Source organism: Lithobates pipiens, unplaced genomic scaffold (assembly GCF_037356315.1).
Source record: "Lithobates pipiens isolate NorthernLeopardFrog02 unplaced genomic scaffold, aLitPip1_a1.2 Scaffold_16, whole genome shotgun sequence".
NCBI classification, from domain to species: Eukaryota; Metazoa; Chordata; class Amphibia; order Anura; family Ranidae; genus Lithobates; species Lithobates pipiens.
The window spans coordinates 640419322-640436497 of record NW_027507748.1 but is presented as its reverse complement, the minus strand read 5'-3'; the positions used below and the strand labels follow the sequence as shown (position 1 = coordinate 640436497).

Below are 17176 nucleotides of genomic sequence, written 5' to 3'. Positions count from 1 at the left end.
GCTATGAAAACTGATACTTTAAGATCTGTATCTAGTATGAGGAACCAGACTGCTAATATCACATTGGCTTTATTGTCATACTCGTCATACTTCTTGTGAATGAAACCGATCAGTTAACACTTTTACTGCCAATTCTAGGTCTCCTTCCTAGCAGGTTTGTCTAGGTTAGCATAGGGCAGCTTGCCTGTAAAAGTCGGAAAAAAGAAGGCAGTCTATATTGCCTATGATAACTAGGGGTGCACCGAATGGGTTTTTTTGTTCCGAAACCGATACCGAAAATGAAAAATACACTAGGCCGAAAACCGAAACCGATACCGAAACAGCACCGATACCGAAAATGACTGTTTTTAAAAAATATTTTTATACAGGAGGTGGTCAGAGACTGGGGACATGGTACAGGAGGTGGTCAGAGACTGGGGACATGGTACAGGAGGTGGTCAGAGACTGGGGACATGGTACAGGAGGTGGTCAGAGACTGGGGACATGGTACAGGAGGTGGTCAGAGACTGGGGACATGGTACAGGAGGTGGTCAGAGACTGAGGACGTGGTACAGGAGGTGGTCAGAGACTGGGGACATGGTACAGGAGGTGGTCAGAGACTGGCGACATGATAAGAGATAAGTGCAGCCAGTGTTGCCCCCAGTGATGCAGCCAGTGTTGCCCCCAGTGATGCAGCCAGTGTTGCCCCCAGTGATGCAGCCAGTGTTGCCCCCCACTGATGCAGCCAGTGTTGCCCCCCACTGATGCAGCCAGCTATGCCCCCCACTGATGCAGCCAGCGATGCCCCCCACTGATTCAGCCAGCGATGCCCCCCACTGATGCAGCCAGCGATGCCCCCCACTGATGCAGCCAGCGATGCCCCCCACTGATGCAGCCAGCGATGCCCCCCACTGATGCAGCCAGCGATGCCCCCCACTGATGCAGCCAGCGATGCCCCCCACTGATGCAGCCAGCGATGCCCCCCACTGATGCAGCCAGCGATGCCCCTCTGCAGTGAAGAGAGCCGTCTGGTTGAATAGAGCGCCGGGAACATCACAGCTTTAATTTCAATAGCTGTGTGTTCCCCGTCTCGCGCCGTCACACACAGCCCCTCCCCCTTGTCCAGGCACTTTGATAGACAGATCAACCGTCCAATCTGGACAGGTGATCTGTCTATTAAAGTTCCCCGGACAAGGGGGAGGGGCTGTGTGTGACGGCACGCGACGGGGAACACACAGCTATTGAAATTAAAGCTGTGATGTTCCCGGCACTCTATTCAACCAGACGGCTCTCTTCACTGCAGAGGGGCATCGCTGGCTGCATCAGTCCTGCGCTATTCACCCCCATCATGGGCGGCACCAGGGGCGGGGGCGGAGTTCCACCCCCAGACGCTGCCCCATTTTCGGCTCAATTATCAGCCGTTTTTTCCTTTCGGCAAATTGCCGAAAAGGGCATTTTCGGCCGATATGTTTCGGCGGCCGAAATTTCGGTGCATCCCTAATGATAACCAATTTGATTCTCTTTATTTCATTTATGTATTTATTTATTTTTTAATACTGGCAACACATGCAGTTCCCTCTGTAATTTGCTTCCCATTTTTTTTATCAATAACTTTACAAAGAACAAAGTGACATGCTTGCTAGTTGCTTGTGTATGTCACAATTAATAAATAAAGCAAAACTCCAAAAAAACAATAAAAAAAAAAATCAATGAACCAGCTGAAATGTCTGTTCTGTTGGCTGTAAAAAACGCTCATAAAGAGCATTTTTTGTACAAAGTTTAAATGTGTTTTGGAGAGTTTTACATTTTTTCTGACAGAAAGTTCCAATCAGAAACACAATCCAGAAGGGATTTTTTCCTACCTCTAAACGCTGAGCTCAAAATATGCCTCTAATCGTCCTAATGTGCATGACACATTGGATAACATTAAGCTGCTTCTACAGGCAGAACACAAAACTCCTGTAGAAGCAGCGTTTTTTTAAAGGGGTTCTAAAGGTTTTTTTTTTTTTTAAAAACCCACTCTGGGAGTTTTGCACAGAGTGGACCCGATTTTCCTCTTCTGGGGTCCCCCAACAGCGCTCTTGGCTCCTCCCTGCATAGAGTGGCCCCTCGAAGACCCCCATTCTAAGGGGACACCCGCGGCCGCACTCCCAAGTACTGTTGCTGCGTCTATTAACATAGACAGCAGGACTCGCGCCCCCTGTCACTAGATTTGATTGACAGCAGCAGGAGCCAATGGCTGTGCTGCTATCAATCTATCCAATGAGGAACTGAGACAGCGGCTGGAGCTGCTGTGCTCATCCCCATCGCTGGAAGGACCAGGTTCAGGTAAGTAAAAGGGAGGTTTTGGGGGGCTGCTGCACTAAAGAAGGTTTTCCTCCTTAACCACTTGCCGACCAGGCCATAGCCGAATGACGGCTACAGCGCGGTTGGATAACTCAAAAAGGGTCAAGCCGATGGATGTTCCAGTGATAAAGCTCCACTATATGCTGAATTGTGCTTCACTTCTTCTAATGGAAAACATTTCCCTTTAAAGATTAACATTTTCTTTTGATTTTCCCTGATCAGCACAAATTACACAACCAATTTCAGATCAAAATGAACAAACACAAAAAAACAAAAATTACTTACAGACTGACGCTCTGCCCAAATAACGGCACCAACTCCAATCTTGTGGTCTTCTAAAACAGCAAACAATAATTAAATTGGTAAAAAATTAAATGGTGGATGAGTGCCCTAATATTACATCTTCTCTGATGCCTGCGATGGGCCGTCACATGAGTGCAAAACTTGATTTCAAAAGTAAATTAAAAAAAATATATATACTTTTCTAGGCAAATGGAAGGCAATGAATGGCAGATTGTGTCATCACTACAAGATCTGCCCATCTAGCTTTTTTTTATTTAACAAGTTGACGGGTAGCTTTAGCTGCCATCTGATTGGCTGTTTTTCCTGTTTCAACTATCATGAACTGTTTGAAGGTAATTTAAGAAACAGTCCACCTACCAGAGGATGTCAAACAGTACATGAGCTAAGCATGCTTTGTGTATCTAGTTTACAGATAAACAAGTAAACATAGTGACTTTATGCCACCGGTGTGATGTTTTTTCAGAGGACGACAGAGAGGGCAGTTGGCGGTATTCCCCACTCCCCCTCCCTTTTTTATTTCTCTTTCCAACACCTTTTTGAGTTTTCAAGATCCTTTTTTCCTACTTCCATCTCTTCTTTTTAAAACTTAGTAGGATCTTTACCACAGGCTACCCTTTTGGAATTTTTTGTTGATGGAGAGGGCTCTTTTATTCCTCTGTCCCTTTAGCCCCCTTTGTGTTGGGGCAAATGGAAGGTAAGGGACTGGTTTAAGATAGCTGTTTGATGTTCTTACCCTGTTTCCCCGAAAATAAGACCTAGCGCGATTGTCGGTGATGGCTGCAATATAAGCCCTACCCCCCAAATAAGCCCTACCCTGTTTCCCCAAAAATAAGCCCTACCCTGAAAATAAGACCTACAAGGACTTTAACTAGGGCTTATTTGGGGGGGTAGGGCTTATATTGCAGCCATCACCGACACTCACGCTAGGTCTTATTTTGGGGGAAACAGGGTAGGAGAATTGGATAACTAAATATTAGCCTCCTTAAACATTGTTTATGTGATTTTTAAACCTATAGGTATACTATTATACTGGTTACTTCAGTATGTACTTACAATTTATATGCCATTACTGGATGCAGATTTTTGTTATGTTCTTATTCTTTTTGGTGACTACGTTTAATCACCGCCACTTCTTTATAGAAACCGTTGATGTTAAAACATGTATTATTTTTTTGATTGTGTGCTACTAATTTCCCTAATGTACTTCCTTGTTCGTTTAAATAAAATGTTAATGCAAAAAAAAAAAAAATTTGATTTTGCTGAATCAGTCACTAGTTTTCATGTACTGCTGGAAAGAAAAGGTGCAGACAAGTGTAAGGTCATCCTACTAACCTGTTCGATACGCCAGCAGCCGGGCTTGAATTATACAGTGCTGGGCAATTTCTTGGGTTAGACTTGGGCCACTCTCACTGCTTGTCTTACTGAGGTAGAACCCAAAATCAGAACACCTTGGAACACTGGATGCCACTGTGGCCAGTATGAGCACCAGCGCTTTCATATTCTGTCTCAGGCTGACAAAGTATGGATTCTCACAGAGATTCTCCAGCCCTATTGTTCTAAGGATGTCCTTGTGCATGTCTTCACTGGAGATTAAAAACAATGTTTCATACTGCCTTATCCTCTCTTGGCGATACTCATAAAAAGTGCTTATTGGGAAGTCCGGTTCCTTCCGTGCAATCTTCTGGACAAAGTCACATTTCAAGGAGGTTTCTTCAACAAACTGCACCATGTAACATGCTAGTGGCTGCAGCAGCACGCAGACATGAGCGCGACTATTTGATTTCAGCCTCTCTACTGCCTTGGCATCTAGCCTGGCATCTCCGTTGACACTGTGGGAAGATATTTCTTCTTGGAGACTCATTTCCGGGTCTGAGGGCCAGTATGAAATTCGTTTCACTCCAGCTACAAACAAATAGAATATAAAAAGAAGAGATTTAAAATAGAAACCCTCACAAGAAAAATGTTGGGTGAAAATTATTTGTGTAAATTAATTTGGTGTATACACTTCACAATGATTGCCTCCTAGTCCTAATGTTATACTGCACAGCACCTGTATTAGACTATGTAAAATAGTGATTGAGGCTGTAAAAGGATTCATATCATCTATTAAACAGATAAAACACATACGGCTATTGTTGTGTTTGAAAAAAATGAGGAAGCGTATAGTAAAGCAGCCTCCAGAAAAAGAAAAAAAAAAAAAAGCAGTTCCTGTCAGTGTTTTTCATTTTTTTTTTTTTTTTTTTTTTAACAAAGTGTTCATTTTTTTTTAGTACATGCATGCGTGATTCACTCGTGCTCATCTACAGCCACCCAGTAGAACTGGTTCATTATACATACTGTAACTGTATTTATTGCACTTGCAGTTAAATCTTTGCTAGAAGAGTTACAGCAAACCAAACTTTATCTAAAAAGTGCTCATAATAGGCATGGCACTGAAGTGCAATCAATTCTATTAGTCTTCACTATAGCAGGCACAATGAACACCACTACTCCTAACCAGCCCAGGTGAATAAAGAGCGACCTCAGCCTACATGTCTCCACCAAAACACACATGCGTGCACACACACACATACGGGTGCGACAAAATGCATTAGGGTGTGTGGTTTGGCAGGGACATGAAGGCTGGGGCCGCTCTTTATCGTTTATTCACCTGGACTGGTCAGGAGTAGCATTGATCCTTTCCTCTTTACATTTACTAACCCCCTGGATTGATATTAGGACAAGTCTGCGCCCCAAGCTCTGGGACACAGGGATATGCTTTCACCTCCACTTTGAGTGACGTCATAAGCAATCAAACAGGCACAAGGAATGCCAAAGACTTGGAGCAATCTGATGAGACCATGTGCAGGCGCACATGCAAAAAATAGCAAAGGTACATAAAAGTGTGCTGCATGCTAATTCTCACCAAATCTTCCCAAAATACACACACATGCAGACACTGGAGACACAGATGATTGTTACTTACCATTGACAATCATTTTCAGGCAGGCAGAGCATGGTTTTCTGGAGAAGTAAAGATCGCAATCCTTGAGTCTTGAGCCGTGTTTAATAACAGCAATCTGCCCTGCATGAAGCTCACTGCTGGAACAGTGCAAGCCAATGATCTTCATGTTACCCACAACTACAAGACCTGTCTTCTTTACCTGCTGTAAGAAATTATGAGTTAAAGTATTATGGCAAATTCATCCCTAATCTGGTACATACTTAGGGTCCTTTCACACGGGGCGGATCAGTTCTGATCCGCCCCGTGGATATCCGTTTGCTCAGCGGGGATCACTCCGCCGATCCCCGCTGAGCAGGGAGATGACAGGTCTGTCTCTGCACACTGCGCAGGGACGGATCTGTCACAGCGCCGCTCTCCCCTATGGGAGATCGGATGACGACGGACCGCAGTGCCCGTCGTCACCCGATCCGATCCGCAGACGGATGGAAAAATAGCTTTTTCCTCCGTTACACTTTTTCGGATCGGAGCGGGTCGGATGTCAGCGGACATGTCACCGCTGACATCCGAGGCTCCATAGACCTCTATGGAGCACCCGTTCAGGTCCGCCTGAAAAACTGACAGGCGGGCCTGAACGGGACGTCAGTGTGAAAGAGGCCTTAGACTCTTGAGTAAGTGAATAACACCTTTTGGTAGGAATCCTTAGGTGGATAATTGAGTGTAGCTTTGGTTTAGTGTCAGGTTGGGCACTATGTACTATTTTCAATGTATATGTTTTTATTGATGTGTATGTATTGAGCCTAAGTATGCACAATAGGCTCTGTTTTGTACCAAATTTTTCTTTTTTGAAAATAAAAAAATAATTTTCAAAAAAAAAGTATTATGGCAAAGATAGATTAAACAATAATTGCTTTCTATTAGCATGTCAGTCTGTCCAAAATGAATATAAAAATTGGAGTCAAGTCATTCATTCATTAACCTTGCAGCTTCATTTCGTCTTGTTCAAAGTCAGGGTTCCTTGATGTGGTCTCACTTTTGCATTCTCCAGCAAACAGCAAAATGGAATGCAGAGAGCATGTCCCCTTCATAGCTGCCATAATGGGAGGTGTCAGTGGCATGGCAAACAAAAAGTTAGGGTTTATACTACCTACCCACTGCTCAATAAATGCACATGCTTTATAACATCAAACAGCCTAAAGTGCCTGCTTGCATTGAGTCAATGTCAAATATGTAAGCTTACCAGAGTCCGGACAAATAAAACTGGACAGCAGCTAAGGAGACAGAGCTGCAATTATACGAATTGCCAAAACAAACTATAAAAGACTGACATATTCCAGGCCTAGTCAAGTCTTCATAAAAGAAAGGGGTCGAAATGGCTGATATTACAATACAGGAGTGGGCAGTATCAAGGAACTATAAAGAAGTGAGAAACGATCAGTCTGGATAATGGTTTCCTCTCACACTCCAAAGACATGATATAGTAGATTAATTAGCTCTGGTCTAGCCTTTTCCCTAGTGTGCATGTATGTATGCATGGGAGATAGGGAGCGTAGATTGTAAGCTCCTTGAGGGCAAGGGCTGATGGGAATAAATAGTATGCTGAGAACTGCGTAAAACAGACAGCACTATATGAATACCTCTAATAAACAATAAAAAAGAGCCAACTTTTATTAAGGAGAGAGCTGGGAGCATCACAGCTATCAGGTGTCACTGCTGCAAATGGCCTTGGCCTACAAAAGAGATGACAAGACTTGGGAAGGCTGCCCAACTAGAAGCTGGTCTTTAAGTTTGTTTCATGTAAGTATGCCAATACATTATACAATCCTTGCAGAGTACTATTGGCCCTGAACATAAGACCCCATAGATTTTCTGCAGATTTTTGGCTTCAGATTTACCAAAACCATATAATATGAGGTCAAACCTTAAGAGTTTCAATTTGTATGCAATCAGGTGGGCCCTTGCACTACATGGTTTTGGTAAATCTTAAGACAAAAATCTGCAGAAAATCTAATAGTGTGTATGGGGGCCTTACAGTCATACACAGCCAGTACAAGTAAGGGAAGAACATTTCTAACCTTGTTGCTATTGTATCATACATGTGCAGTACATGTATTACAGTATTTAGAGGATTGTCTTAACGGACAATGAAACATCGTTACATTTCTCAAGTATGCGGCTCAACACATACCTGTGGTTGTTTCTTGTTCTCTTCATCTTCACGAGACGGGAAAACCTCCATCCAAAGGCTTAGCAGAGTAAATAAGTTAACTTTCGAAAGCCTCGGAACCTGACCTGTATTAAAGAAACACACAGAACATATCACTAAGGCTGGGTTCACACTATTGTGAATTGGATGTGGACATGTCATAGAGAGCCGGATCATAACTCTCCGGAGCGGCTCCGGTGTGAATTACACAGAAGCCCTGAGCGTCTTCTGGTGCGTTTCAGGTCCAAATCCAGCAAAAAATTCAGACAGAAATCGGACCGGAAACGGTGAACAGGGACACACTGGACCCCTGCTGTGAGCCGCTCTGTGCTTCAGTGTGAACCCAGCCTAAATGTTATTTGTTCAATGAGATGATTAGTGCAGAGTTCAGTAATCCAATAGAATCAATCACAAACTACTGTAAATCGAAATATGACTGGCTGTTAGAAGATAGTATACTTAAGCCCCATACACACTATCAGATTTTCTGCTGATTTTTTCCTTCAGATTTACCAACCATATAATATGAGGTCAAACCTTAGGAGTTTCAATTTGTATGCAATCAGACAGGCCCTCGCACTACATGGTTTTGGTAAATCTGAAGGAAAAATCAGCAGAAAATCTGATAGTGTGTATGGGGCTTTAGCACTACTTTCTTAAATAATGTTATAATATTGCAAATGGGTTATATTTTATTTCTCCATCAAGAATCAATGAAGAACTCGTTTCCAATAAATAAGCCAGCTAGTAATCAAAATCACTCTGCCAGCCTCTTAAAAAAAAAAAATCATACCTGCACTACCCTGCAAGAGAAGAACTTTTAAAAGGTCCCCATAGATGGTTTGAATTCCAGCCCATTGATGCCGAATTTATCAAAATTCAAGCCGTTGGTGGCTATGATGCACAGCCTGGCTCAACAGAAGTTAAAGAGTTAGCTCACCTTTACTGAAAAAAGTGCCTATGCAGATAAGGGGCATCTGCAGATAAAAACAAGCTGTGCAGCTTTGACCAAAGTTTTATAATGGCCTTGCTATAGGTGTAGGCCATTTAAATACCTCATGGAGTCTGACCCAACTATTACTGTTCGTTCTCACCATGAGGGGAGGAGAGGTGTTTACAAACACTACTGGTGGCTGCAGCCGTGAGAATCGTGTGGGGCTATGGATCCCCCTCCTGCACGCTCACCCACCATGTTTCCCAATCTCCATGCACCCATCGGTGGACCCAGGATCAGCATAGCAGGTGCCGCCAGGTAAATGGGAGGCTGCTTATTATCCCTTCATGCGAATGCCCCGAAAGCTACGTGTAAAACATTAATTCCAGGTCCTGATGTCACTTTCCCCAGTATACCTGGGGAAGAAACGAACTGCATTAGTTTCATTGTAGCACAAATGATGCACAGGCTTTTATACCCCTGATGTCTCATTAAAGAAAACCTATCACCAAAAAAACGCATCACATAGGGGACTTTTTGTCCCCTATGTGTTGAATAAAAAGTTTGAAAAAAGTGTAAAAAATTTAAGTTCTGAAGCGCAATTGTGCGCAGCTGCCTGAGACGGACATGTCCGCCTAAGTGATCTGCTTCAAGCGGCACATAACAGCCCATTACTTCAAGCCTTGCTCACAAACTGACCTCTACCGGAGACAGGTATATCATTGATCCCCACAGGCACAAATTGAAATGATGTACAGTGGGAGGAAGAGCTGCACAATTACCCGTTAAAAAATCGTGATCTTGATTCACCCCCCTCTGACATCTCTCCTGCAGAGGTTGCCGATTCTTTCATATAAACAAGCGGAGAAACCATCTGCTCACTCACTGTCAAAAGAAATCCTCTGGGCAGTCTGCCAAGTTTTTTTTAACTTGCAACATTGTAACTAAGCTTCCTTCTTAGATCAAAGGGATAGAACTTCTGTGTAAATAAAGCAGACTGCCAAGAACCACTTAAAGTCTAAATCTTTTTCTGACACTTCTTTCTTAAGTTAAAAATCAATATTTTTTGCTAGAAAATTACTTCGAACCCCCAAACATTATATATATTTTAGCAGAGACCCTAGGGAATAAAATGGCAATTGCTGCAATATTTTATGTCACATTTGAAAGACAGCTGGGCAAATACAATTTTTTGGGAAAAAATTCACTTCAATGAATAAAAAAAAAAAAAAAAATAGTAAAGTTAGCCCAATTTTTTTAGTTTTAATGTGAAATATGATGTTACGCCGCAAGAATCATGATCTATCTTCTAAGCAAAAAATCGTGATCCTCATTTTAGCCAGAATCGTGCAGTTCTAGTGGGAGGAAAGAAAAACTAAAGATGGGAAAAGCACAAAAACAGTTGAATAGATCTGCAGGTAAAATGGCGGTATCCTCTCACCGTCTCACTCACTGAAACAGCTGCAGTCTCCAGTCTCCTCACTGCACAGTGAGACAGATTATGAAATTGGGAAAACACCTAACTATTTACAACATATACCACTTCATTCTGACTTAACCACTTACAAACCGGACCATTTTGCTGGTCAAAGACCAGACCACTTTTTGTGATTCGGCACTGCGGCGCTTTAACAATTGCGCGGTCGTGCGACGTGGCTCCCAAGCAAAATTTACGTCCTTTTTTCCCCACAAATAGAGCTTTCTTTTGGTGGTATTTGATCACCCCTGCGGTTTTTATTTTTTGCGCTATAAACAAAAATAGAGCGACAATTTTGAAGAAAAAAAACACATTATTTTTTACTTTTTGTTATAATAAATATCCCCCAAAAATATATAAAAAAAATTTTTTCCCCTCAGTTTAGGTCGATATGTATTCTACATATTTTTGGAAAAAAAAATTAGCAATAAGCGATTATTGATTGGTTTGCGCAAAAGTTATAGCGTTTACAAAATAGGGGATAGTTTTATTGCATTTTTATAAAAAAATTTTTTACTAGTAATGCCGGCAATCAGCGATTTTTATTGTGACTGCGACATTGTGGTGGACACATATCGGACATTTTTGACACATTTTTGGGACCATTGTCATTTATACAGCAATCACTGCTATATAAATGCAGTGATTCCTGTGTAAATGACACTGGCAGTGAAGGGGCTAACCAGTGGGTGGCAGTGTAAGGGTTAAGTGTTCCTAGGGGTGTGTTACTAACTGTGGGGGGCTGGGCTTTCATTTAGTGAACACTGATCTCTGCTCCAATCACATGGAGCAGAGATCAGCGTCACTAGTTGCTAGGCAGAATGGAGAAATGCTGTTTACAACAGCATTTCTCCATTCAGTCGCCCCGTGAGACGATCGCGCTTGCAATGGCAGGGCGGCATTAAAGATTGGACGTACCTGTACGTCAATATGCCTGCCCGTGCCATTCTGCCGACGTACATCGGCATGCGCTGGCCAGGAACCGGTTAACTCGTCAATTTGAAAATTCTTAATAAAGCTCTTCAGACCACCTCAGATGACATTACTGAAAAATTAACAAGAGAAATTTGTGAAGTAGGAAGACGCACCTCAATGCTGGAACAAAGAGTTGATGAAGTTGATATTACTACTTCTAATCATGCTGAGGAACTAGAATACCTTCAATATCTTCAATCAACAGTCACTGCATTATTTACTAGTATTATTACTAGATGGTATTTAGTTCCAGCCACAATAGCCAACAATACCCTTCCAACTGCTTTCGAGGTTGTACCACATTGGGCACCCACATACATATTTGGTGGAAATGTGCTATTGCCTACTCATTTTGAACAAACTTATTCAAAATCCTCTCTACAATGTTTGAGACAAATCTATCTCCTGATCCTATTGTAGCATTACTGAATAAAAAGCCTCAAAATTTAACTCTCTGACAATTCAAGCTATTACTCTTTATAACAGCAGCTAAGCAACCCATTGCAAAAGCATGGAAACATGACTCCCTTTGCATACTATCTGTTAAACAAAGAGTAACGCAAGCTATGATCCATGCAAAGACTGAAACAATCTACTTAGATACAGTAACCAAATGTGAACACTTATGGAAACCATGGATCAAACATTACCTTACACCTGATATTGATAATACCTTATTATAATCTGAAACAACCTGGATATCTACTTTACTTCTCAGCTTTTATATTCTCTGAATATTTATTCAAATAATCCTCTCTGGAATACCCATTTCCCCCTTTCTTTCCCTTATGCTAAACTTTCCCTAATGCCGTGTACGCACAACTGGACTTTCTGGCAGACTAGGTCATACGGTCTTCCCGACTTTTCCGACGGACTTCCTGAATGAACGGACTTGGCCATACACAATCACACCAAAGTCCGGCGGATTCGAACGTGATGACGTACGACCGGACTAGAATAAGGAAGTTCATAGCCAGTAGCCAATAGCTGCCCTAGCTTCGGTTTTCGTCTGTCGGACTAGCATACAGACAAACTGATTTTTCGACCGGACTCGAGTCCATTGTAAAGATTTGAAACATGTTCTAAATCTAAAGTCCGTCTGAATTTTAGACAGCAAAGGTCCGATTAAGCCTACACACGATCTAATTGTCCGGCAGATTTGTTCCGTCGGACCTTTGCTGTCAAAGTCCGGACGTGTGTACACGGCATTATCCAAATCCATGTACCACTTGTTCTATTATAAATAAGGACACTTGGGATGATTGATGTCTGTAAATTCTTCTTACCAGGTACTGCCAAGCCATAGAGTCAGATCTTGGCCCTGGTTTGAATGACCTATTCATCAACCAACCCATAAAATTCAGAGTTAACATCCCATTACTGATATTACTCCGAATTAATGCTTTAACTCTTTCTATGTATATATCCATACTATATAATTGAGGTTATATATTCCTACCCCTATCTTATAATTTTTTAGATATTAATGTCAACATAACATTACTAATCTTAAAAAGCATTAGTAGTTATAAAGATAGTCAGTATATACCAATATATAACTTTACCTTGTTAATCTATACACATTTATAAAGCTTTGTTATATGTTATAAGTTTTTGACTCTCTAAGAATTCTTATCATGCAATTAATTTGTAACTTGTAAAACACAATAAAAGTATTTAAACGAGGAATAAAAATAAATTGATGTTCCATCCAAGCACTTAAAATTCCCCCAAAAAACAATTTTGAGCCCCTCACCCCCATATACACACACACATGCAAATGTAAATGCATGCATCGTGGGAGCGCCTATGCACCAAAAGTCTTTTGCGCTGCATGTTACATATTGCCACGTACACCAGATTGAGATCAATAATTCTAGGCCCTTTATCCATGGCTAACTCTAAACTGATGACCTGTAGTGGCATTTAAAAAGCCACCTATGGAAAATATAGGGTGCTGAGGTCTGTCACCATTTCACAGGCGAACGCAATTTTAAGGTTTGACATGTTCAGTATCTATTTACTCGGTGCAACCTCATCTTTTATATTTTAGCAAACAATTGGGCAATTTATTGTGTTAGTATATCTTTTACAGTCGTGTTATTTTATGTTTCCCGAACCATTGCTCTAATATTGTGTGACATAAAAAATTTGAATTACTACCATTTTATTCTCTGGGGTGTCTGCTTTCACAAACAATATAACATTCGGTGTTTTACCTAATCTTCAGTCCTGCAATGATTTTTTTTAACCACTTGCCCACTGAGAACTTTCACTCTCCTCCTGACCAGGCCAATTTTAGCTATGCGAACACACCTGAGCTCATCCCTAGTGGTGGCTCTTGACTCCAGCCTCAGTCTACTCCTTGTGAAAGTCCCCAACACTTTTGAATGGCCTCTTCCTGACAATCCTCTCCAGGCTGCAGTCATCCTTGCTGCTTGTGCACCTTTTTCTTCCACACCTTTCCCTTCCACATAACTTTCTATTAATGTGCTTTGATACAGCACTTTGGGAATGTTTAACTTCTTTTGCAATTACCTTTTAAGCCTTTCCCTCCTTATGGTGGGTGTCAATGATGTTTTTCTGCACAACTGTCAGATCAGCAGTCTTCCCCATGATTGTGATTCCTACTGAACCAGACAGAGACCATTTAAAGGCTCAGGAACCCCTTGCAGGTGTTATGGCTTAATTGGCTGATTAGAGTGGGACACTTTGAACCTAGAATATTGCACCTTTTCACAATATCCTAATTTTCTGAGATCGTGGATTTGGGGTTTTCATGAGCTGTAAGCCATAATCATCATAATTATGACAAATCACGGCTTGAACTATCTTGCTTTGCATGTAATGAGTCCATCTCATATATTAGTTTCACCTTTTAAGTGGCATTAGTGAAATAAATTAACTTTTGTACGATATTCTAACTTTTTTTTCCTTCACCAATAAAGTATTTACTATATGTTTTTTTTGTTACTGCTCATCAACCATCCTTTGGAACAGCACTCCCCCCATTTGTTTTACTAATGATCAGTGCTCTGATTATCAGTGTATATATGTGCTGTCACAGGATTGCCAATTATCGGCTTTCCTTTCCTCAATACAGCATCAGCGCTGAGATAAGGAAATGCTGATAACCGGCAATTGTTTACATAGGATCAGCTGTGATTGGTCACAGCAATCACATAGGGTGTCCGATGTGTATCCTGGGGGCGTGTCTCTGGGAGGACGTCAATAGACACTTTCCTAAAACTGGACAATAAAGCTATAGCCATCTTTTAACCATTACAATACTGGGCACTTTCGCCCCCTTCCTTCCCAGACCAATTTTCAGCGCTCTCGCACTTTCAATGACAATTGCGTGGTCATGCTACGCTGTACCCAAATGAAATTGTTATCATTTTGTTCGCACAAATAGAGCTTTTTTGGTGGTATTTATTCAAGACTCAGTTTTTAATTTTTTGCAATATAAGTGGAAAAAAAATATTTTCTTCTTTCTATTTTAAAAGAAATCCAATAAAATCGAATTTTGTCATAAATTTAAGCAAAAATGTATTGTGCTACATGTCTTTGGTAAAAAAAAATCCGTTAAGTGTATAATAATTGGTTTGTGTGATCACAGACAGATGTACGCAAATGATCATGTACAGATGTGCGCAGGTGATCACGGACATGTGTGTGCAGATAATCACTGGGACATGTGATTTTAGTGGGACATATGTGGGGGACAGGTGTTTTTATTATTTGGGGACATGTGTTTTACATTGTGTGGTGACACTAGGTTGGTGATCAGCGAGTAAAAAGCTGTAAAAAACAGCTCATACTCACTGATCACCAGCCGGCTGCAGAGATCCCCTCTCCTCTGCTCACCGACAACTTCTGTGTGAGGAGAGGTGAGCCCATTGCCTAGCAACCAGCTCTGTGTTTACATCACATGATGGCTGTGATTGGACATGGCCATCATGTGATCAGGAGGGCCAATCACAGAGCCCTCCTGCCGATTGGAGATGCACCGTGTCCGGGTCACACAAGTGCATTGGGACCGTGCCGCTGTGCGGGTGATCCCCCTCCTTCTGAGGGACATTCCTGAACATCCACTTAGAAGGAGAGAACGCCCGCCTGGCCGTTTATGTACATTGGGCAGGTGGGAAGTGGTTAAGCTACATTCACACTGGGGCGGAGGGAGCGTTAGCGGTAAAGCGCTGCAAATTTTAGCAGCAATTTACCACGGTTATAGCGCCGATTTTCGGCTGCTAGTGGGGTGCTTTTTACCCTCTCGTGGCCAAATAAAGGGTTAAAAATCACCCGCAAAGGGGCACTTTGGCAGTGGTGCTCATTGATTCTCAGGTGGAGGAGAGGTGTATTCACCGCCTGAAAGATGCTCCTTGCAGGACTTTTTCTAACGTCTTGCAAGCACACCACCCAATGTGAAAGGCTCTCACATTGGGGATGCGGGGGAAGCCTTTTTCAGGCGCTATTTTAGCCCAAAAGCAGCTGAACAATGCCTCCAGTGTGAAAAGGGGTCTTCGTGGTTAAACAGGTAAACAAAACAAAAAAAAAAAAGCAAAAAAACAACTCTGGCAGCGAGAGGGTTCAGGCTCGCGTGTTGGGCATCCAATGACTGGACATCGCCTCGTCTTCTATATTTTACCAAACACTCAGGTGTTATACTGTGTTGGTGTGCACAAACATCAATCGGAGTGTATTTTTTACTAAAAACATAGATTGTGATAAACAACCATCACCGCCATTGTATTCTCCAGGGTCTCTGCTTTCAGGGAAGATATCATGTGTGGGGGTTTCACTAATCTTCAGGCCTACACTGGACATTTTACCAGTGAATGGGTGGTAGGTGTGTCCCCTCCATGGTTCTAGGCGGCTCTCTCACCCTGCATGCTCTCGGTCTGTGTCCCGGTGGAGGCCCGGGTTTCCCCGCCTTCTTGGCTCCGGTACATGGGGTGAGCCGGCTCTCCTCCGCCTCTCTGCGGTTCGGCATCACCTAAACACCGCTCCTCTACTGACAGGTCGGAGCTGCTATGCGGCGCGCCTTTCTGACGTCATCGGCTAGCACCTACTACCGGAGCGGTCACTAGAGCGCCAGGACTCTCATAGAGAAAAAATAAATCCACCATTGTTCCGGAGTCCTGGTGCTTTTTCCGCTCTAAGCCGCACCACGGCAGCCAAGCCTCCGTAGAGGAGACATTTATTAGACGTACGCTGCCCTCTAGTGGACGTTCTGGGTGTCAACAGTCACATTGAGAGCTCAGGACGCTCTCTGAAAGTGGTTGTAAACCCTTACAAACCACTTTGACCTACAGGTAAGCCTAGATTAAGGCTTACCTGTAGGTCCAAGCAATATCTCCTAAACCTATATGGTTTAGGAGATATTTGCCCGAAAACGGGCACCGCTGTCTACGGCGCATGCGCCGTAGACAGCGGCGCGCAGGCGCACTGAACGCGGCAGTTCCAAAAATGGAGCTGCCGCATTTGTCGACTCCCGTGCGCATGCGCGGGAGTGACGTCATCGCGGCTTCGCCGAATGACAGCAGCGGAGCTGCGAGACGCCACCAGCAAGATGGATGCGGCGGACTACAGGGGACAGCGCGACTTCGCTGGCTCCTGTGTCAGGTAAGTGACACATAATGGGCTACTATGCGATGCATAGTAGTCCATTATGCTTTACCTTTGCAGGGAAAAAAAGAGGAAGTAAACTCATCAGGGTTTACTTCCTCTTGAAGTGTGTGTCTTGTGCAGAACGGTATTGTTGCAGGAAAATCAATTCAATTAAAGGATAAATTCCTGCATAACTGGCTCATATCTGTATGCTGATAATAATAGCAAATTTGTACATTCCCATGCTTTAATCTAAATCTTATATCTAAATCAGTCCAACCTATTTTGGTGTACAAGTAACTGGTTAGTATTCACCCCTCAAATCAGAACTAAACTGTCTTAATCAACATTGAATATTTTTAATCCTTATGCTGCAAGCATTAGTAAATAATTAGGAAACAATAT

General features: G+C 42.5%; 1 protein-coding gene across 2 annotated transcripts in view; it reads right to left on the bottom strand.

Annotated features, from left to right (window-relative positions):
* The window catches only part of CDADC1 (cytidine and dCMP deaminase domain containing 1), a 58178-nt gene extending 41964 nt beyond the window's left edge, over nt 1–16214 (bottom strand). The window contains exons 1-5 of one of the 2 annotated variants that reach the window (XM_077484279.1): nt 16047–16214; nt 7758–7861; nt 5594–5774; nt 3961–4530; nt 2611–2660 (exon numbers count right to left, since the gene is read on the bottom strand). In XM_077484279.1, coding sequence (XP_077340405.1) covers nt 2611–2660; nt 3961–4530; nt 5594–5774; nt 7758–7861; nt 16047–16113 — 972 coding nt within the window. In that variant the 5' untranslated portion in view covers nt 16114–16214. The remainder of the gene's footprint in view (nt 1–2610; nt 2661–3960; nt 4531–5593; nt 5775–7757; nt 7862–16046) is intronic. The other variant, XM_077484281.1, reaches the window with a different exon arrangement.
* Between the last annotated feature and the right edge of the window lie 962 nt (nt 16215–17176).